This window comes from Bidens hawaiensis, unplaced genomic scaffold (genome assembly GCF_021521415.1).
Source record: "Bidens hawaiensis isolate Kalapana, Puna unplaced genomic scaffold, B.hawaiensis_p1.1 tig00045341_1, whole genome shotgun sequence".
Lineage (NCBI taxonomy): Eukaryota > Viridiplantae > Streptophyta > Magnoliopsida > Asterales > Asteraceae > Bidens > Bidens hawaiensis.
Window position 1 is genome coordinate 2,453 of NW_027498059.1, and position 23,271 is coordinate 25,723.

At 37.6% G+C, this 23,271-nt stretch overlaps 2 protein-coding genes across 2 annotated transcripts; both read left to right on the top strand.

Annotated features, from left to right (window-relative positions):
- Positions 1–607: 607 nt before the first annotated feature.
- LOC143595578 (protein ALTERED PHOSPHATE STARVATION RESPONSE 1-like) lies at positions 608–4,285 on the top strand. The gene is made up of 5 exons (XM_077074562.1): positions 608–1,304; positions 1,394–1,462; positions 2,371–2,570; positions 2,649–2,872; positions 3,649–4,285. Exons 1-5 carry the CDS (start codon positions 608–610, stop codon positions 4,283–4,285), a joined length of 1,827 nt encoding a protein of 608 aa, XP_076930677.1.
- Positions 4,286–16,897: 12,612 nt separating this feature from the next.
- LOC143595579 (uncharacterized) lies at positions 16,898–17,350 on the top strand. Its single transcript, XM_077074563.1, has one exon. It carries the CDS (start codon positions 16,898–16,900, stop codon positions 17,348–17,350), a length of 453 nt encoding a protein of 150 aa, XP_076930678.1.
- The last annotated feature ends 5,921 nt before the right edge of the window (positions 17,351–23,271 follow it).

Below are 23,271 nucleotides of genomic sequence, written 5' to 3' on the forward strand. Positions count from 1 at the left end.
ACTCACCCATCCAAAAAGACAAAAACCAGAAAAGTTATTAGTTTAGTTTTAATTATTTTACTTTAAATTCTTAATAACAATATCATTGCTCAATTAAAAGAATAATTACAAAGTTCTATCATTTCAAAACCCATTTTTTTATATTTGTTAGAATCACATCGAAATCTTGTAAGTTGAAGATTTTCATTCAGTTTTTCTTTCTTCTTTTTCTTTTTTGTATAATTTTACCAACTTAGTAAAGGTATATAGAAAAAGTGATTTAGCATGCATTTACATAAAACATTGCATAAAGTCACCACTTTTATCATCACCCCTTTATTGCACACTTTTGCCTTAAAACCAATCTTTTTGTAAAACAAAGGTGGCTCACTACTAGTCGTTCACAGGATCAAATCAACAACAATAACATTGGTGGTGTTGATGACTCATATTCCCTCCACTTTTTTCATAAATCAGATTCCCAGATATTCATTCATGTTTCACTATCTGGATTTCAACCCACTTTCCACTTTTTCTTCGCCTCTAAATTAAAATGGCTGATCAAAGAAGAAGCTGTCCATTTATATTTATAATATAGCTGTCTTTCTAAAAGTTGTTTTATCTGAAAATGGGCGTCTCCCATTCGAAAACAGCGAGCTGCGAACCGTTGCGATTATGCAAAGACCGCAAACGTTACATGAAACAAGCCATTGATTCGAGGTACGAGTTAGCAGCTGCACATGTTGTGTATGCCCAGTCCCTTCAAAATATCGGAATCGCCATTGGTAAATTCGCAGAAACTGAGGCAGCCCGGGCTGCCGCAAGCGTAAATTACATGATCTCTGGTGGGGTTAATGCTGCAACTGTTCATATTAACCCTTCCAAGATCAGCAATACCAATGAGGTTTATGTACATGACATGGAATCACTGCCACCCCCACCCCCACCCCCACTGCCACGGTTCTCGTGGGACTACTTTGATCCGACTGATGGGAGCTTCAGGTTAATGCGCCATGATCGAGTGAAACATGACCAAAATGCGCATTGTGAGGATGATCATTTAAGTGATACTGAGTCACACGGGTCTGGTTTGGTTATGGAAAATGATCAAACCAAACCAGGCCCGCTTAGTGATTCAAAGGATGATTGTTTAACCATGGACAAAACGGATGATCCTTTGGAGGTTATCCCATTTGGGGGTAGAGATTTTGCTTCGAGTATTAAAGAGATTGAGGATTGCTTCACTAGAGCTTCGAAATCAGGTGACGAGATTTCGAGGATGCTCGAGGTGAATAAGATTCAGATTAGCTATTCGGAAGCAAATGGTATGTTGTGTTTTGTTTAGATTTATGTGATGATTATAAAAGTTTTAGGTTGTTTGAATGTTAATTTGAGATGAATGTTTGGTTTTTAGGTGGGTCAAGTGGATCATCATCATCATCGCTACTAACTTGTTTCCGAGGAAACGCACTTGTTTTACATGGTATGTTTTTTAACTTGTTAGACGCTACTCGGGCGGAGCAGTAGGGAATAGAGAGTAATCAGGATTAATAGGGTTTGTAATTAGCATGTAATTTTTCAAACATATATGCCAATTCTTCTATTTAAATTTTTCGTTTTGACCGCTTTTGCTTAAAAAGTGATTAATCATCGACTGGTCGGTGTACCGACTAGTGATTAATCGGCGTCTAAGCATTATTTTTACAGCCCTGAATAGGGGTAACGAGCCGAGTGGAAGCTCGTTTAACTTACAGAGAGCTAGTGACTCGTGATTGATTTTTTAAGTTCAAATTCGGCTTGTTTATTAATTAATTTATATGTTAGTATAATATTTATAGAATATTTATGTAGTAATATAATATTTAGTTACTTTTACTATAATTTTATATCTTCGAATATTATAGAATAAAAATTATATAAATAGCAGGCCCGTCAGCAGGCTCGAACTTGATAAATAAAGTTTAGGGTCGAGCTCATTTATCAGGCAAGCTTATATTTAGGCCCGAGCTCATTGAAGCTCGAATTGAGAGCGTTTTGGAAGTCGTTCTCGAGAATCTTACAGGTGGCTTGGCTCGTTTACACCCTTAGTTTATGCTATAATTGTGTCATGTTTGATGTATTGAGGCGTTCCTTGAATCGTTGATAAAAAAACAACTAAAATGTTAAAGATAGTAATTTTCTTTTAATTTTTAGTCAAAAGTAAGAAATTAAAATAAAAGTAGCTTTATGTAAAAGTAAAACCAAAATAAGGTTATACGGTAAAGTAGTTTAATGGGCCAAAGTTATGTAGGCCAGGCTAGACCCATATTTTAAGTTGGCATCCAATTTGCATATGTGACACAATAAGTGACATATTCTTTTTTTTTTTTTTCTGCTTCTTAAATATTGTAGAACCTCAACAAACAACAAAAGTCATTACATGGAAGCGATCAATGTCTTCAAGCCCATCGTTATTGTGTCTTCCGGGCCCTTCATCAACCGACGATAACAAAAACAATTTCATACAAGAGTTTTGCATGATAGCAGGAACTCATTCTTCAACTCTTGACAGATTATATGCCTGGGAAAGGAAGCTCTATGATGAAGTCAAGGTAAACCCATTTTGACTATTCGGGTCAAATGTCATTTTTTGACGTTGATTATGATTGTTTTTTTTTTGAAATATGCAGGCGAGTGAAAGTATTAGGAAGGAGTACGATAAAAAGTGTGACGAACTTAGACGCCAATTCGCCAAGGATCATAAAACTCATCTAATCGATAAAACCCGAGCGGCAGCTAAATATTTGCACTCGCGTATGAAGGTTGCATTGCATACAGTTGATTCCATATCGAAACGGATTGAAAAAATGAGGGATGAGGAATTACAACCTCAACTCATGGAACTCATTCAAGGGTAAGCATTTTAATTGTATTCTAGTTTTTGGCACCGTAATCAGGGATGTGAATCGTATGTGGTTGGCGAGTCTACATGTTTCTGGTTGCCTGGTCGAATTGTTAGCCTAAACGTGAACCATATATTTATTTGTGTCAAACTCATCAACCCAACAAGTCCCTATCCTAGAAACACTTAAAATTGTGGAACCCAAACATGCTTGTTTAACTCATTTATCTAAATGTGTTAAAAGGGCTGACGAGTTGGTTGGGAGTAATCAAGTTGTAAACATGTTAATCTGGTTGTAATAAACGGGTTAAATGGTCGTAAATGGGTTGCGGGTTAACTTGCTTAATTAATTGGGCCATAAGATCAACCCAAACATAATACATATTAGGCTTGTAAATGTACCAAGCCAACACAAAAGGAGCACATCCATGTTCATTTGTTTAATTTAACCGAACAACGATTGAACAAAATTAAACGAACAATGTTCGTATTCGTTTGTTAGTAAATGAGTGTTTTCGTTTTCGTATGTGTTTGTTGTAAATAGTATGTACTAACAAACAGTTCACGAACGTAAATGAACATAGATGAACAACGTAATTGAGTGAACACTAATTAAAAGTAAACATGAACATTAATATGCTGGACCTAAAATTAAATCTTGTAACTAGTGATATTTACAGGCCTACTCACTATAATTAAACATGTCACCCAAACACGCCTTGTTTATTAAACTTTTTAAATATAACAACTCAAAACCTGATTGTTTTCTTATGGGACGGTTCTTGTAGTTTGATGATAATGTGGAAGGCGATGCTCGAATGCTACCATGCTCAATACACAACAATCAAATCCGCTAACCATTCAAGAACACGAACTAACCACACCGAGACCAATAACCACATGATCATGGTCGAGCTAGAACACGACGTAGAGTGCCTCGGGTCAGCCTTTTCAGATTTGGTCAAATCGTACACATCATATGTTGAATCAATCAACAACTGGCTCCAAAACTGCATAACTCAACCAAAAGAACGTGTCAAGGGCCGACGAACCTTCTCTCCTCGACGAGCCGTGGCCCCAACAATTTTCATCATGTGTCAGGATTGGTCAGGTGGGATCCGGACTCTTCCTTCACAGAAAGTAAGTGATGTGATTAAAGAATTGTTATGTAATATTCGTCGACTTTTGGTTGAAGAAGAATTGAAGAGCAAAGAGTTGAGTTTGAATGGGAATGGTGAGGAGAAGAAGATTACAGAGTGGGATTTGAGCATGGTTGATGGGAGTTTGACCAAGGTCTTTGATCGGTTGACTAACTATTGTGAAGAATCTTGGACGATGTATCAAGACATAAAGGAGAAGAGTGAAACTGCTGGAATTTTGTATTCAAATTATAGGAGGCCACCATCTAGAGCTTCAAACGTATGAAATTTAATTAGTTGCTATAAACCCAAGTGTTGTGGTAGGGACATGGTTGGAACCTGATCGGTATCGCTTCAAATGCATGCAACATGTCTAGTTTTGCATTTCAATTTGCAAGAATACAATAATTAAAATTATATATTTTTAAAATAATTTAAAGTTATTTGCGTTAAAGATAGCATGTTTTATTAACAGAAAAAAAAAATAAAGAAATTCAATGCCCAGCATAATCTACCTTGGGCCAGTGTGGTCTACGCTGAGATTAACGTAAATTCTGGGCCGTCTCCGAGTATTTAAATACCTCGCCCGAGTTGAAATAAAAGGTCCATAGGCACTAACGAGTAACAAAATATATAAGCTAATTCTTTTAAACAACGTTTCGCATTATAACAATAAACATAGCAAGAATATAGTATTAAAGTCAAATAAAATAATATCTAACGACTAGCTGACGAGCTCTCCTAGCATTTAAAAAAAAAACTTTGGTCCTTGGTGGCTCGATTGATCAATGGTAAATCAGCAGTGGTGGTCGGATGGGTTGGTCGATGTTTAGGTTTTGTTCAGCATTCTCAAAGGAGGAATCCAAAAAGGAATTTTAATCAACCATTTTTTTTATTTATTTTGTAATTGTTTTTTTTAATCTTTTTTTTAATTTTACTTTGGGTCCAACAACTTAAATTGGATTTTAAATGGACTATGGGTAAAAAAAGTTTTGGACCCAATAATTATAAGATGGTAAAGATTCAATAGTATTTTATAAGTTTTATACTTTTATATATATATATATATATATATATATATATATATATATATATATATATATATATTGGCCCACAAAAATTACGTGCCCCACCCAATGTGACCTCCAATGTAATGGCTAGTGTACAACATAATACAAAGCATGAATGGCATACGCTAGGGTTGGTGTGGGCTACACTAGCATTAGATCAACATGTCATTTTCGGATTTAAGCGGAGCGCTTCAACTTCGTGCAACTTGTAAACTCAATCAAAACTTGATGCTTGGAACCATGAAGATTGTTCACATGTTTGGTCATAAATCAATTCCCTTCATTTTCAATTCAATTATAAGATTATAACGGGTCAAAATCCATTTATGAAACTAAATTGATAAGAGATGACACAAATGAAGAAGATAGCACAAAGTTTGTCAGGGTGAAACTAAACGATCCACTAAATCGGGTTAGTCGGGTATGCTAATCAATTCTTCATGGTGATCATAAAAACATGAATGATATGATAAACCTGATAAGATGTGCGCACTTGTTAAAGCAGAGAGAGTAGTCATAGCAGATGAGAAACCTCTAGACATGATTGTCAGCTTGATCGAGTTTTCCTTTAGGATGTATTGTTAAGGATAAGGATTAGGGTTCTTGAGAGAGAACCAAATATGAGAGAGAAGAGGGTTACGAATTCTTATGTTGTATGTTTGTGTCTCGTGTGTCCTCTTTGATGTTACTTAGTCTCCTTTAAATACACCCAAGGGGAAACCCTTTATTAGCAATGAGGGTAATATGGTCCATCAACAATTACCAAGCTAATATAATAATAAGGTATAATTGTTTATTATTTTAATCTATTTAAATATAAATGATTCTAATGGCCATATGATAAGTATATAAATATATTTATTCCTACATTCTCCCACTTGGTCGAGTAATCATCTATTATGAGAATTAGATTAGTCTGCAGATTTTAACACTCATTTTAACTTTCAACTTAAATTGGAGCAAAGAAATAGAGTCATTGAATTGAAAATTGAAGTACTTATTTGAAACATAAGTAGTTATGATCAAAATTTCAAGTAAGCCCTTCAAACTTTTGCTTAGCATAATGAATTGTCTATATGTCATTATGTATACAGAACATACTAAGAGACATACAAAAAGCAAAACAGGGGAAATTTTATTAAATAAAACATAAGAAAGTACAGTATGCAATTAAATAAGGTCTTCAGCAAGTCCCATATTAGAAACATGTTCTTCAAAAACTTTAGGCGAGAGACCTTTAGTCATTAGATCTGCAAGCATATGTTGAGTCAGAAATTTACAAGGAAGATTGGATTTTTCTCAACCTCCTCAAAGAAATGGCTAAATATAGACTTCGAGCTAGCTTGGACCTTCGAGCACAGATTTACTACCTCGAGCATGATGTCTTACGATCGTAAGACTATCTTTTGGAATTTCTTCTAAGTGTTTAAAGCTTTGAGCAAGCCACACTTTGTCAAGCAAGGATGTTCTTCATCGAGTACAAATTGCTATTCGAGAAGACAACTTGATCTATATCCAGCTTAAACCAAGTATTTCGAGCAACTTGGTGGGTCGAGCATGGATACAATAAAAGCTCTCAGATGTTCTAAGTATAATCTTCGAGCATGGTTCAATCCCGAGCAAGCTTCTGTACCCGAGTATGCTGAAGATTGTTCATAATAAGTCATAAGGCAGGATTGAAGAGATTAAGAAGAACATGCTTGCTCGTGGAACATATTCGAGCAAAGCAATGATAAGTTATGAAGGTTGAATTCTGTTGGAGAAGAATATTTTCTTCTGAAAATATTCTAAGTAAAGTCTGCTCAAAGACATGTTTCGAGCATGCTGTGCATTACAAGGTCTGCTCGATAAGGAATTATCATACTCGAAGACCTGTTTACACTTGTATTTATTTTTGTCATTCATTATGTAATCATTTGGGTTTCTAGAAGAAATTTCTGGGCCTATAAATAGAATCCTAGGTTTTACACAAAGGAACGAGATTTTACACAAGAGCATAACATTCAGAGCGAATATTCCTCATTTATACCACCTCGTACCACCGCCGTCACAAAACCCTAGACTTTCCATGCTACTTTTTAACTGTTCAAAACGATACATTTAATATAAGTGAATCTTTGTCTATTAATTTTGCTTATTTTCATTCTAACCTTCTTCCTAACATTTGCTTATACTAATTCTGCCGGTATAATCAGACGGTCTTTGTGACATCCCACATCGGTTAGGGAGGAGAACTAAGCCTTCTTTATAAGGAGGTGGATACCTTCCCCATCATAACACGTTTTGGGCGCTTAATGGTAGTGGATGAGAGGAGAACTCCACAGTTAAGCGTGCTCAAGTGAGAGTAGTATCAGGATGGGTGACCTCATGGTAAGTCTCCACCTGGGCAACCAAAAGCAAATCCGTGAGGCGATGGTGGTACGTCCCGACCAAAGCGGATAATATTATGGTGCGGCGATAGCTGGACTGTTACAAATAAGTGTGTCAATAATAATTTAAGAAAATTTAAAATGAAAACATGGTTAGTAAAGTAGGTTTGTGGTTGGAACTTGGGTTGAACATGTCTAATATGTCTAGACATAAATTCTAAAAACATATAATTTTTTATTACTAGAGCTTGGTTGAGAATGCTTATTATGTCTATACATATGATTTGTTAAAAAGGATGGACTTCTTTTTAGTTAAAAACATAAATATGTAAATATGGTTTTAGTGAAGAAAAATGGATATTTAAAATAATATATAAATTAGATACGAAAATATAGTTTAAAAGTGGGTAATTTGGAAAATACAATTAAAAGTATACATGAGTTTTATTACAAATATAAACTTATTTTAAAGTAAAAAAGGATTATAACATAATTTTAAATAAGAAGAAAATGGATTATTATTTTTGTTGAAAATATGTTTATATAAGTTTCTAAAGTTAAATATGATTTCGTTTAAACAAAACTATAACTTTATAATTAGCATGGAAACTAATAAATACTAATATGAACGAGACAAAATATAAAAGAAATAGGAAAATTAAAATTGATATGCTTGGATAGAAAATATGACGTTATAGTCTCGAAATACTTATTTTTACATAAACATATATTTAATGGAAATATGTAAATAATTATTAAACATAAAAAAAATAGTTTTCTTTACCGAGTTAAATGACCAAATCGTGTCTAAAATCAGTTTGGAGACTATGAATGAAAATATAAATTTATTATGTGCTAAGTTAGCCACAACTTAACAAAATATTACCAAGAAATAAATATAGTTTCTATATTTATTTATTACTTGATTAAACGAATCATTTGTATTTAACCAATTGCCAAATAAATGAAGCTGACATTAATATGAAGTGCATACTTAATAGTTATATAGTTACATAGATATTTATTTTCAAAAAGAATATAAAAACTTATTTTCAACAGGTTGTCCAAAAACTAACGTATGAAACGTTACTTATACATTAAGCTATGTGAAAACAACCGACACCTTAAATGAAACGATCGATTGGTGAAAGCAACCGACACCTTAACCGAAACGATCGGTTGGCGAAATCAACCGACACCTTAAACGATATCGGTAGGTGAAAGCAACCGACACAACAAATGAAACGACCGATTGAAAGCAGCCGGCACGAACGAGCTAAAGAAACTACGAGTTGGGTGAAAGCGACTAGCATAAACCGACTTGCGAGTCAATAACGAATAAACTAACCTTATGCGTTTAGGACGTGTGAAGGCAGCGGAATCAGGTCTAAATTACAGCTGCTAGCAAACAACCACTAAACTCACAAGGTGAGTTTCACGACCCCTTTTTACTATTTTATTGTATTATAAATCCGGTGGGAAACATACACAACTACTTTTATATACGGTAATTAGAAACAAAACACCAATCCTTATGCGAACATGAGTTGAACTATGTAGTGCTAAAAGTTCCTTGCTTGCATACTATAACCATTAGCAAACGGAGTTAGCCACAAGAGTATACGAATAGTACTATTGACGTTGACATTTCCCCCTACTATTAGGTTAGTCGCGCTAACCTCAAATATTGCATTAAACCAAGTTTTAAAAAGTCAACACAATGGTTGGTGAGTTCACAGGTTTTAAGACTCGATATGAAATCACGTTATTCATAAAGCATTGGATCAGTTCACAAATAAGTATACGATAATCTATTGAAACATATACGATGATCCTCTGTAGACTAGCTAAATCTACGAATTAATATGACGAACCCTAAGCCTATAACCAAACCACGACTTATATCCTTTTGCCCTGTTTAAATCTCACAGATGGAATATACGCACCTTCGTTGATTTCTTGAGCACGGTTGTTCTTTTCATATCTCATTCGTTAGACGCTTATCAAGTTGTTGTAATCATTTCTAACAACCCATTCGTTATACTGTAGCTCATTCGTTACACTGTTCAATCATTTGTCTTAACCATATTCATTTTCACATTCATCCTTCACACATTTGTACTTACTATTCTTCATTCGTTTTCTCATTCGTACACTGTTACATCAAATTCCTTATTCACTCATTCGTCACAGCTCATACGTGTGAACAGTATCACTTGTGATTGTTTATTCGTTACAAGAATCTCTCATTCGCTGCTCCTGTTCCACGTTCGTTATTCAAATTTCTGAGTTTAACAGTTTTAACCCTTAAACTTTCATCATGGAAAACTTTTACGCTTTTGTTTCTCAGAATGCTTTAATGCAACAAATTCTGACTACTAATGCTTAGATTGGATCTCATACGAAGTGTCACAAACTTAACAATTTGTATGATTTTCCAAAATGGGACTTAAGACTCAGGTTCAGAGCTCATTTGGGTGCCGTTCATCCATGGTGTGTGTAGAGTTTAGAGGTTACATATGTCCGAATAATAATCATCTCTATCACACATGGAATCTCTGAAAAATTATTCTCTCATATGTCGGCTGAGGAGAAGAAAGCATAAGAGATTGAAACGAAAGTTTATTCCATATTGACCATGGCTTTACCCGAGCATATCTTTCACCAATTCAGTCACATAAAGATATGTGCTCCTTTGTATGAAGCTTTGAGGTCAAGAAGCATGGGAAATACAAAGGAGAGAAAGATGTCAATGTTAAAGTATCAGTTTACAAACATTAATCTTATTGCTAGTGAAACCGTTGGAGAGTTGATCACTAGATTCTGTCATTTAATTACTGAAATGCACATATTCTCGATTCTTCCAGTTGATAGTGATCTTATTAACACTTTGAAGAATTCACTACCTTCTTATTCAACCTACTTAATGGTTCTTACTAAAAACGGATATTTCAGGAATGAAGCCATAACTACTATGAATTTCATTCAGAAGTTGGAAGAAAGGGAGTTTGAGCTTAAGTGTCAAAACTCTTCTAAAGGTAACTAAAATCCCACACTGTATGGTGGATCAAGCCCAGTGAATAAAACTGCTTCAGTTCCTATCACTTATTACTACTCTCAAGTGACTTTTGAGATTCCTCGTGAAGCTGCGTCGAGCCTAACATATTTGATGGTTCAACTGGTATGCTGGTGCTGCTGCTCAAAGGCCTAATGTATCACCACCACCAACTGTGAACATGAAAGAAGCCGAGAAGCACTTTTCTTTCATTACTGCTTTTATGAAATCATACGAGCAATTGGTGGGAGGCTAAGTAGCCAACTGTGACATGACCGATGAAGATTATCATCAGGTCGATCCCGATGATCTTGAACGCATTGATCTTAAATGGAACATGGAGATGATAGTTTATAAAATTAAGAAATTCATGCAACGGACTGTTAAAGACTTGTCTGCCATGAGCAAGAGGATTGGCTTTGATAAATTAAAGGTCAAGTGCTACAATTGTGAAGAATTTGGCTATTTCGCCAAGGATTGTGATAAGTCGAGGATGGAGTATTCTGGACAAAGAAATCAAGATAGAAACTTCAATAACAAAAAGAAGTATAACAACTCTGAGTCGTCCAAGGATAAACCTAAATCTGGTGCTGATAATTCCAAATCTGGTGGGTCACAGACACTGATTGCACAAGAGGGCATCGATTGGTCATACACCCTAAACCCTAAACCCTAAAAATGAAGAGGAAACAGTTGATAAAGTATTGGTAGAAAGTGAGGAATCGGAAACAAAGTTGGATACTTCTAGTGATGATGTGCATGACAACTTTTCTTGAATGGCAAAAATAAAAGAGGTTCATTCTTCTAAAACTATTTCAATTCGAACCGATATTATTTCATCAGTGGTTGTTGAAATAAAATGTTCTCATTCTGGTGATTATAAAACTAAATATGAGTCACTTAAACACCACATGTAACGCCCGTTAATTTCAGTTAAGTGATTTAAAGCATGTAAAGTATGTACATCTCTCGGTACTTATTCGACATTCCTTGGAGGCTTTCTCGTCATTCCGGTTCTTTAAACTAATTAACTTTTCCGCCAGTTGCTACTTTGTTCCAATTGGAGGGGCTAGAGTGTAATGTTTTTATATCATAAACAAAACCCTAAGCCCCCTCTTCTCCTTGGCCGATCGGAGGTATGCAGCAGCCATAGGGCTTCATTTTTATTTTTTTTGCAGCCACGATTAGGTTGTAAACTTCCATTCAAGGTTAGTCCCATGTCCCCTCTAGTCTTTTACACCTTAAACCATCCTTATACATCGCGTATTGATCGTTAAACAGTTTGTTTTAGGCTTACCGGGTGGCTGTCCAATTGGGCTGTTTCGGCTAAGCTTTTTGCACCACAATCTTCCTAGGTATGTCCCATATAACATACTTTAAAATCATGTGCATTGGTGTTCGTTTGATTGGTCAACTAGTTGTAGCTTGAAAACTAGTATTCGGTTGATTAGTTTGTGAATTGTGATGTCTAGCGCGTTGTTTGAGGGAACTAACAACCAATTCGAATGTTGTAGCCTCGGTATGAGTTGTGGGCTATAAGAAACTGATTTTTAAAGGTAATGGGGCTGAATTGGTTGTCGGTTACTCAAACGGGTCGGTACAACACGAATTCGCTTTTATTGAATAGTTGGTGCGTTGTGCTTACGGGTTACCGACCCATTCAACTTGTGTAGCGTCGTGTGGACTTGTTGGCTGTGAATTTATCATATTGGGTCCACACGGGGCTGAGTTGGATGTTAATTGCCTAAAAAACTCTTAAACAAGCATGTTAGTCTCACCTAGTGCTTCCGGGGGTAATTTGGGAATTCTTGGTTCTCGGGAGTACTATGGGTCATTTTGGTAAATATAAGGCCCAGGGAGCTATTTTAATCAAACGTGGGGAGGTCGAGGCTTTAGGTAACTTGAACCATACTAGAACACCTCGTAGGATAAACAAGTCCATTCGGTGTCGTTAGTAATGATTGTATGTAAACCGACAGGCGTTTGAGTTGTGGGGATACTTAGGGGTTCTCTAGCTCGTGGTGATTTCATGCCTTGTGTCAGGTGAGTTCATGATGCCCCTTTTCACTCTTTTCAAGTTTAGGGCTAGCATACACATCGAACTGATTTTGCTTGATGAACCGTTTAAATGATTTTTCATGGGCTTACTTGTATAGAGAATGCCTTGGGATGATATTTATGTATGTTTGTACGTATGTTTATACATGTGTTATTTTATGGCCAATAATTGGCGATGTTAATTAGTCGTTATCGACTAAGGATGTTGGCGTATGCCTACTTTGTGTTTGCATACGTTGGATGGAATGTTATGTGTTTGAATTATACGTGTGCTCGACCCTGATGTTATTACTTTGTTGTTATGTATAGGGATATAATTATATATATATATATATATATATATATATATATATATATATATATATATATATATATATAATTATGATCACTTATCGTTTATTACGGCCTAACTGCACATATCCCGTTTTATATTTAAACTCTTGGAATGATTTATATAAATTTCAATTATTAAAACTTGAACTCACTCAACTCAAGCTGACTTTCTGTGTATGTTAGTGTGAGTTTCAAGTTAAGAGGAGGAGGCTTACCGCTTAGACGTTCTCGAGACTACTTGGACGGTTGAAGGCATATCTAGTCGGGGATTTCAATAATGAACACCGTTTCCTCTCAATTATTACTAGATATATTTAAACTTGGTTTTAGGCCTAATTCCCAGGTGGGGGAATTTGTTTTAGAACTAAATATTTTCCACTGATTACATACTCTGAACTGGTTATTCAAATAAAATGTATTGCTTTGGGTTAAACTTTTGTTAAGTTTTGGGATTCTTGATACTTATTATTCCGCTGTTGAACTTGTTTTAAACAAAACAAATTTTATTGGTTTTAAATTTTTATGAATTTTGGATATGATTACCAACTGTAGGATTCCCGGGATTCGAGGTTTTACAAGTTGGTATCAGAGCCATGGTTCGAGGGATCCGAGCATTTCTGAATGCTTGGACTCGAACTGTAGAAGAACGGACTAGAAATGCCAACCGAGAGTAGCTGCACGCCAAGAGGTAAATTTTAATTTTGTAGTCATTCTTACAAGTTTAGGATGTCATTTCGTGAATAATTGCTTAAGTGTAAGATGGGATGCTGATATGGTTAGGGGCAGAGGGTGCTTAGGATGGGCGGGTAAAGTAAACAATTAATAACACTTGATCAACATTGTTAGCAGTTTACCATTACCTTGCATGTTCTAAATTCTACTTGTGTCTGACTATATTAGGGTTCCTTCTTCGTAGGGATAGGATATGGCTAACTCTCGTGTCGTTAGCGTTAAAGTTCATCTCATTCCTTAAATTCTCATGTTCATTTCCCATCCTCTCAAACGCTTTGCGCGTAATTGTTTAGCTGAGGCGTAGCATGCTGTCACTCTGGGTTCCTTTGTACTTGACCGCTTAAATTCCTAGCTCCTTCAAGAATGTATGTGTAATTGTTTAGCTAAGTAGGAGTGTAATGTTATCCCAGATACCTTTTTACTTGATGAATTACAGGCTTCGGTCTTATTTGATTCGGGTGCCAGTAGAAGTTTTATGTTTACCGCTTTCTGTTCCACATTGAATAAATTACCGAAGCATGTAGTCGATGTGTTTGAGGTTGAGGTCGCCGTAGGGAAGTCCGTTTCCGTGTCTAGGGCTATTCAGGGTTGTTCCATCGAGTTGTCGGGATACAGATTTCCGGTGCAGCTGTATTTGATGCCGCTTGGCTGTTTCGATGTAGTGCTTGGGTTGGACTGGCTCGCGAGTGTTGATGCTCAGATCATTTGTGGTAAGAAACTTGTACGTCTAAGGGCCCCAGATGGGACCCAAATTACGGTCTTTGATGATCGGAATGGTGCGACGCCACATATCATATCCATGCTTAAGGCGGGAAAACAGATGCAGCGGGGGTGCTGGGCGTATATTAGAAACGTGAAAACCAAGGTGGCTACCGTCGGTGATGTTCCTATTGTTCGGGATTTCCCGGGTGTGTTTCCATATGATTTGTCAGATGTGCCGCCGGATCTCAAGGTCGAATTCCAGATAGACCTTATGCCGGGTGCAAAACCCGTTGCTCGAGCTCCTTATCGTCTAGCACCAAACGAAGTGAAAGAATTTATGGCTCAATTGGGAGACTTTCTCGACAAAGACTTCATTCGACCGAGCATCTCACCCTGGGGTGCCCCGGTCCTATTCGTCAAGAAGGACGGTAGCATACGGATGTGCATCGACTACCGTGAAAAATCGGTACCCTCTACCAAGGATGGACGACTTATTTGATCAACTCCAAGGAACTAGTTGGTTCTCGATGATCGGCCTTAGGTCCGGGTATCATCAGTTGAAAATTCGTGAGGAAGAAATCCCTAAGACTGCCTTCCGCACTTGTTATGGATATTTTGAATCTCTCGTGTTGTCTTTCGGTTTGACCAACGCATCGGCTGCGTTCATGGATCTTATGTGCCGAGTGTGTAGGCCGATGCTTGATCGTTCTGTTATTGTGTTCATCGATGACATTCTTGTGTATTCCAAAAGCGAATCAGATCACGCCGGTTATCTCATGGAAGTTTTGGAAGCTCTGCGAAAGAATAAGTTGTACGCGAAATTTCGTAAGTGTTCTTTTTAGTTACGCGAGGTTCAGTTCTTGGGTCATGTTATTAACCCGAGTGGTATTTTGGTTGACCCTGCAAAAGTGGAAGCCATGAACAATTTGGAATCCCCTAAGTCTCCGTCTGAAATTCGTAGTTTTCTGGGCTTGGCGTGGTATTATCGCCGCTTCATGCCCGAATTTTCGAAAATCGCTTCATCATTGACCAAGTTGACTAAGAAGAGCGTTAAGTTGTTTGGGGTACTGAGCAAGAGGAGGCTTTCCTCGAATTAAAGTACATGTGACGCATGCTCTGATTTTAGCGTTGCCCGATGGCACTGACGATCTGTTTGTCAATTATGATGCCTCTTACTATGGGCTTGGGTGTGTTCTGATGCAGCGAGGCCGAGTCATAGCTTATTCCTCGCGGCAGTTAAAGCCTCACAAGGCAAATTGTCCTACTCACGATCTGGAGCCGGTGGCGGTTGTGTTTGCCCTTAAGTTGTGGAAACATTATGTGTACGGTGTCCCCTGTGTTATCTATACCGATCATAAGGGCTTAAAGTATTTTTTCGATGCAAAAGGAACTGAATATGCGTCAGCGTCGGTGGCTGGAATTGATTAAGGATTATGATTTGGAGATTATGTATCATCCCAGTAAGGCTAACTTGGTAGCCGACGCGTTGAGCCGGAAGGAGAGACCGAAACCTATTCGTGTGAAATCTTACAAGCTTATTCTCAAGCCTGATATTTTGAAACAGATAGCCAATGTCCAGAATGAAGCTTTGCAGGTGGAATGGATTATGTCAGAACGTATTTGGGGTCAGGAAAAATTGTTGGAAGACTACGGTGACGGCGTGAAGTACAAGGACGGTCCTTTATGGGTACCTAGGTATGGGGGATTCAGGAGTAAGATATTGGATGAAGCACACAAGTCGCGCTATTCCATTCATCTGGCCGCGACCAAGATGTACCAAGACCTGAAGAAGAATTATTGGTGGCATGCGATGAAGTATGAGGTGGCTCAGTATGTGAGTGAGTGTTTGACGTGTCTACAAGTTAAGGCTGAGCACTAGAAGCCTTTCAGGAAACTTCGACCCCTTGAAATACCTGAGTGGAAGTGGGAGCATCTTACGATGGATTATGTGACTAAACTGCCTCATTCTCCTAGGGGTAGCTATGACACCATTTGGGTAATCGTGGATAGATTGACTAAGAGCGCTCACTTCTTGCCGACTCGAGAAACTTATAATTCCGAGCAGTTGGCCGATGTGTTTATTCATGAGATTGTTTCTAGGCACGGGGTGCCTGCATCTATTGTTTCGGATAGGGATACTCATTTCACCTCCAAGTTTTGGAAGAAATTTCATGAGGAGATGGGTACCAAACTCCTCATCAGTACCTCTTATCACCCGCAGACGGATGGTCAATCCGAGAGGACCACTCAGACTCTCGAGGATATGTTGTGAGCTTGTGTCATCGATTTTGGTGGTTGTTGGGATCGTCACTTACCGTTAGTCGAGTTTTCTTATAATAACAGTTATCACGCCACGATTTGGAATGCTGCCATTCGAGATGTTGTATGGACGGAGGTGTAGGACTCCAGTCTGTTGGAGCTCCATTGGTCAGAAACAGTTGGGAAGTTTAGAGGTGGTCGAGGCTACTACAGAGATGATTGAGAAGATTAAGGCTTTCTGGAAGGCCGCTCAGGATCGTCAAAGGAACTATGCGGATAAAAGGTGAAGACCTATTGTGTTTGAGACTGGTGATCGGGTTATGTTAAAAGTTCATCCGTGGAAGGGTATTATCCGTTTTCGTAAGAGGGGGAAGCTTAGTCCAAGGTTCAGTAGTCCGTTCCGTATATTGCCCCGTGTTGGTGAGGTAACGTATAGACTGGATTTTCCTGACGAGCTCGCTGGGATTCATCCTACTTTCCACGTGTCTCATTTGAGGAAATGTTTGTCAGATGGGGAGACCTATGTGCCTCTTGGTGATATTGAGCTTGATAGTATGTTGAAGTACATTGAGGAACCTATCGCCATTCTTGACCATCAGGAAAGGCGTTTAAGGGATAAGGTGGTCAGGCAGGTGAAGGCGCAGTGGAGGAACCGTAGGGGCTCCAAGGCCACTTGGGATTCCGAAGATGAAATGATGAAACTCTACCCGCAATTGTCCCTATCGCATCGGGATTCGGGGACGAATCCCATTGTAATGGGGGTGGATTTGTAACGCCCGTTAATTTCAGTTAAGTGATTTAAAGCATGTAAAGTATGTACATCTCTCGGGACTTATCCAACATTCCTCGGAGGCTTTCTCGTCATTCCGGTTCGTTAAAATAATTAACTTTTCCGCCAAGTTGCTATTTTGTTCCAATTAGAGGGGCTAGAGTGTAAGGTTTTTATATCATAAACAAAACCCTAACCCCCCCCCCCTCTTCTCCTTGGCTGATCGGAGGTATGCAGCAGCCTTAGGGCTTCGTTTTTCTTTTTTTTCAGCCAAGATTAGGGTGTAAAACTTCAATTCAAGGTTATTCCCATGTCCCCTCTAGTCTTTTACACCTTAAACCATGCTTATACATCGCGTATTGATCACTAAACCGCTTGTTTTAGGCTTACCGGGTGGCTGTCCAATTGGGCAGTTTCGGGGCTGTTTCGGCTAAGGTTTTTGCACCACAATATTCCAGGTATGTCCCATATAACATACTTTAAAATCATGTGCATTGGTGTTCGTTTGATTGGTCAACTAATTGTAGCTGAAAACTAGTATTCGGTTGACTAGTTTGTGAATTGTGATGTCTAGCGCGTTTTTGAGGGAACTAACAACCAATTCGAATGGTGTAGCCTCAGTATGAGTTGTGGGCTGTAAGAAACTGGTTTTTAAAGGTAATGGGGCTGAATTGGTTGTCGGTTACTCAAATGGGTCGGTACAACGAGAATTCGCGTTTAATGAATAGTTGGTGCGTTGTGCTTGCGGGTTACCGACCCATTCAACTCGTGTAGTGTCGTGTGGACTTTTTGGCTATGAATTTATCATATTGGGTCCACACGAGGCTGAGTTGGATGTTAATTGCCTAAACAACTCTTAAACAAGCATGTTAGTCTCACCTAGTGCTTCCGGGGGTAATTTGGGAATTCTTTGTTCTCGGAAGTACCTATGGGTCGTTTTGGTAAATATGGCCCCGGGGCCTGTTTTAATCGAACGTGGTGAGGTCGAGGCTTTAGGTAACTTGAACCATACTAGAACACGTCGTAGGATAAACGAGTCCATTCGGTGTCGTTAGTAATGATTGTATGTAAACCAACAGGCTTTTGAGTTGTGGGGATACTTAGGGGTTCTCTAGCTCGTGGTGATTTTGTGTCTTGTGTCAGGTGAGTTCATGATGCCCCTTTTCACTCTTTTCAAGTTTTGGGCTAGCATACACATCGAACTGATTTTGCTTGATGAACCGTTTAAATGATTTTGCATGGGCTTACTTGTATAGAGTATGCCTTGGGATGATATTTATGTATGTTTGTACGTATGTTTATACATGTGTTTTTTATGGCCAATAATAGGCGATGTTAATTAGTCGTTATCGACTAAGGATGTTTGCGTATGCCTACTTTGTGTTTGCATACGTTGGATGGAATGTTACGTGTTTGGGTTGTACGTGTGCTTGACCCTGACGTTATTACTTGGATGGAATGTTACATGTTTGGGTTGTACGTGTGCTCAACTCTGATGTTATTACTTGGATGTTATGTATAGGGATATAATTATATAGATATATAAGTATGATGACTTTTCGTTTATTACGGCCTAACTGTTCATATCCCGTTTTATATTTAAACTCTTGGAATGATTTATATAAATTTCAATTATTAAAACTTGAACTCACTCAGCTCAAGCTGACTTTGTGTGTATGTTAGTGTGAGTTTCAGGTTAAGAGAAGGAGGCTTACCGCTTGGACGTGCTCGAGACTACTTGGACGGTTGAAGGCATATCTAGTCGGGGATTTCAATAATGAACACTGTTTCCTTTTAATTATTACTAGATATATTTAAACTTGGTTTTGGGCCTAATTCCCGGATTGGGGAATTTGTTTTAGAACTTATGATTTTCCGCTGATTACATACTCTGAACTGGTTTTCAAATAAAATGTATTGGTTTGGGTTAAACTTTTGTTAAGTTTTGGGATTCTTGATACCTATTATTCCGCTGTTATTTACTCGAACTTGTTTTAAACAAAACTAATTTTCTTGGTTTTAAATTTTTATGAATTTTGGATATGATTACCAACTGTAGGATTCCCGGGATTCGGGGTCTTACACCACAATGATCAACTTGTTCATGAGCTCACTATCATTTGTGATAACTATCGACAGATGATTGATCTTGATCAAAAGTCAAAGGATAAGATCGAGGTATTGTCGCTTAGCAATCATGAGTTAAAAGCTGAAGCCCATATTTTATGTTGACTGAGATTATTTAGGTCAGTAATTCTCATTAGTAATGGGAAGACCGGTTTAGGTTTTGTAGAGATTCCTGCTCCATTTCACAATGATTATACTTCCATTCCAGACACTGAAAATTTACAGAAAATTGATATTGATAGTCCTTTGACTATTGATCCTCAAGTGACTATGAATGAAAGTACCAGAAAGGAAAAATCAATTCCAAAGCCTCACATTCAAAGTAAGTTAGTTTTTTTTGAAACTGATCACGATGTGCTGGTAGAGGATGTTATTGAACCAGACGTGATTCACAAAAATGACAATATTCTACTAGAAAATCATATTTTGTGTGAACCACATAATTTCAAGAAAACAAAATCAGGTTCTAACTCATCAACAAAGCAAACTGGTAATTTAAAGTAGGTTTCATCTGCTTCATCCGAAAAGAAACCAATTTCGGATGAGGAATTAATGAAATTCATTAATCCGATGAAAACTGGTAATGTAAAAACGAGAAGGGTTTTTAAGATCAAAGGAAATAATCAAGTATTTGATGAACGAACTATTCCATTGAACTTAATTAAACCTGAGATGGTTGAAATTGTATTTATGAATGAAACATCAAGCTTAACCGAACTAGAGAAAGAATATGAAAAGTCAAAATCAATTGACAATTCTCAAGAAAAGGTTAAAACAAATTTGATAAAACCCATCAAATTTGTAAAATCGTCTGGATTGGATTCACCACAGAATTTCTCAAAATGTTCCAATCTAGAATTTTACAAAAATAAACGTGAGAATAAAATAGGTATTCAAAATGAAAAGGTTGTTTCTTTTGAACCTGTAGTTTCACATGCCACTGCTTATGTCCCAGTTAATGACATTTCACCACAAGGATTTGTTGACATGAGAACTTGTTTCTCATGTGGTGAAAGGGGCAAGTAGCTAAGAAGTGTGGTTCTATGGTTAAACTCAATGAAAAACCCTTAACCAAGGAACAAGTTCCGACAGTTAAGAATTTTTTAAAAGAACAATCTTCACAAGTTAACCTCGATGATTCATACATCATGTTCAACAATGTTAACCCTCAAAAGGTGGAGAGGGTTAATGTTAACAAGAAGGTTATAACTGACAAGACGGTTGAGTTGGTAAACCTGTGTGTCAGAACACGAATTCTGGTACAAATCAAGATGATTATCTCAAAAGAAAATCAAAATCGTCTTTGACGTATTTTGAAGTTCATCACCTACACCACAAGAACTTGAAAAACAAAACCAAAGAAATAAGGTTTCTGTTGATGGATCTTTAACCGGGAAACCTAAATTTAATTTATCACCAAAGGAACCAAAGGTTCATCCCAGAACTAGCGCTTAAGCTGCCTTTTTTAACTAACTATTTACTTGTTTGTGCATAGTTCATCCAAGACTATTTCAGGAGACAAATGGATCGAGGATAGTGGATTCTCTTTGCACATAACCGACAATCTTAATCTCCTTACAAACGCTAATGACATTCAAGGGGGTTATGTTGCTTTTGTGGGCAATTAGGGTGGTTTAATAACCAAGGAAGGTGAAGTCTCGAACGGTAGAGTTACCTTCGAGAAGGTAAATTATTGCGACAAGGATGACCACAATCAGTTGCATTTCACAGATTTGTGATAACAGGTAATACGACCTTGTTCACAGATAAAGAATGCGTTATTCTTAAACGGGGATTCGTTATTCCCGAGGACATGGTCGTCATGAGATAACCTCGATCTCATGATATTTATTTTCTTGACATGGGCAAAACTGCAACTTCTTCATCTTCAGCTATGTGTTTTGTCTCGAAAGCAACCAAGAAAGACATGATATACGTCATATCCACATCAGAAAAATGAATCATTTAAGGGCGAATGATTTAGTGGAGGGCATATCATTGAAGAATTTCAAGATGACCGACCATTTTGCTGTGTGCAAAAAGGGCAAATTGAAGAAGAAATCGCATCCACTGAAAATGATCAACTCGATCAATGCTCCGTTGGAACGTCTTCACATAGATTTATTTGGTCCTATGAACCGATAACTATTCGCGATTTTCATAGGTGTTATTTATGCACACAAAGGATCAAACACCCGTTCTCGTACAAAATCAGATCTCTAAGGTCGAATCACTTTACAAATTTAAAGTGAGACGAATCTGAAGTGATAATGGCACGGAGATTGAGAATATTCAGATGGAATTCTTCTGTGTTCAAACAGGAATTTGTCATGAATACAGTGCTCCTTATGTGCCACAACAGAACGATGTTGCTAAAAGAAAGAGTCGACTATCATTGAGGCGGCTAGAACAATGTTGGCGGATTCTAAGCTTCCAGTTCAATTCTGGAACGAAGCTCTGAATACTGCATGTTACACATTGAACACAGTTCTCACGGTTAAGAAGTTGAAGTAAACAAGTTACAAACTTCATAATAACAGTAAGCCGAACCTTCAATTCCTCGAATGATTTGGGTGTCCTTGCACAATGTTAAAGAAAGATGCGGGTAAATTTGAAGAGAAGGCGATCGATGGATACTTTCTTGGGTACGCATCATCCAAGAAACGTTTATTTAACCTCTCTCTGGGTGTGTTGAAGAATGGTACCACATGGATTGTCAACGGTACATCACACCCCCTAAGGGCAAGGGACCAGATTGGATGCTCGACTGTGATGGTCTTTTCGATTCTTTCTCTTCCTCGGTTGACGTACAACAAGAAGATTTAATTCGTGTGTATTATGAAGAACTAGTTGTAGTACCCGATCAACCTTAAACTTCAGCTTAAGTTTCTAACTTATCTGATGATGCCGAATTCGAAGATTACTCCTCTGCTCCATTCGTTAAATCTCAGGATATTCTCGAGATACAAGTTGAAGAATCTTCCCAATCTTTAACTGTTGAATCTACTGGAGATAACATCACCAACTTAAACGAAAATGTTATAGTTCTTGAGAATCCAACACTTCGGATTCACTCTTATCATCCTCAGGAATATATTATCGATGATGTTCATGAGGGGGTTTGCACGCAAAGACAAGTTGCTAACGTATGCGACGATAATGTATTATGACAATATTCCATGAGAAAATCATATTTTATGTGAACCACATGATTTCAAGGAAACAAAATATGGTTCTAACTCATCAAGAAAGCAAACTGCTAATGTAACAAAGGTGTCATCTGTTTCATCTGAAAAGAAACCAGTTTCGGATGAGGATTTAATGAAATTCGTTAATCCGGTGAAAACTGATAATGTATAAACCTGAAGGGTTTATAAGTTCAAAAGAATCAACCAAGTATTTGATGAACAAACTGTTCCTTTGAACTTAAATAAACCTAAGATGGTTTAAAGTGTATTTATAAATATGCATGCAACGGTGATAATGAGTATCGCCAAATACACTTGCTTCCTATCTCAGATTGAACCGATAAGTGTTTTAATGGCACTTGATGAACCACCTTGGGTAGAAGCAATGCAGGAAGAACTGCAGCAGTTTGTGTGACTAGGTGTATGGGATCTCATTGATCAACCGGTTTGAGTTAAGAAAGCTATCCTCAAAAAATGGGTATTTAAATGCAAGAAGGACGATCGTGGGGTAATTATGAGAACAAAGCATGATTACACGTCGAAGGTTTTAATCAACAGGAAGTCATAGATTACATGGAAGTATAAGCCCCGGTGGCACGACTAGAATCTA

What these genes read in the sequence shown, in the direction of transcription:
- LOC143595578 (XM_077074562.1), top strand. Translation starts at nt 608, where the DNA reads ATGGGCGTCTCCCATTCGAAAACAGCGAGCTGCGAACCGTTGCGATTA. An exon ending in AAACGCACTTGTTTTACATG is followed by an intron (nt 1,463 to 2,370) that starts GTATGTTTTTTA and finishes TAAATATTGTAG; the next exon opens with AACCTCAACAAACAACAAAA. An exon ending in CTCATGGAACTCATTCAAGG is followed by an intron (nt 2,873 to 3,648) that starts GTAAGCATTTTA and finishes CGGTTCTTGTAG; the next exon opens with TTTGATGATAATGTGGAAGG.
- LOC143595579 (XM_077074563.1), top strand. Translation starts at nt 16,898, where the DNA reads ATGTTAAAAGTTCATCCGTGGAAGGGTATTATCCGTTTTCGTAAGAGG.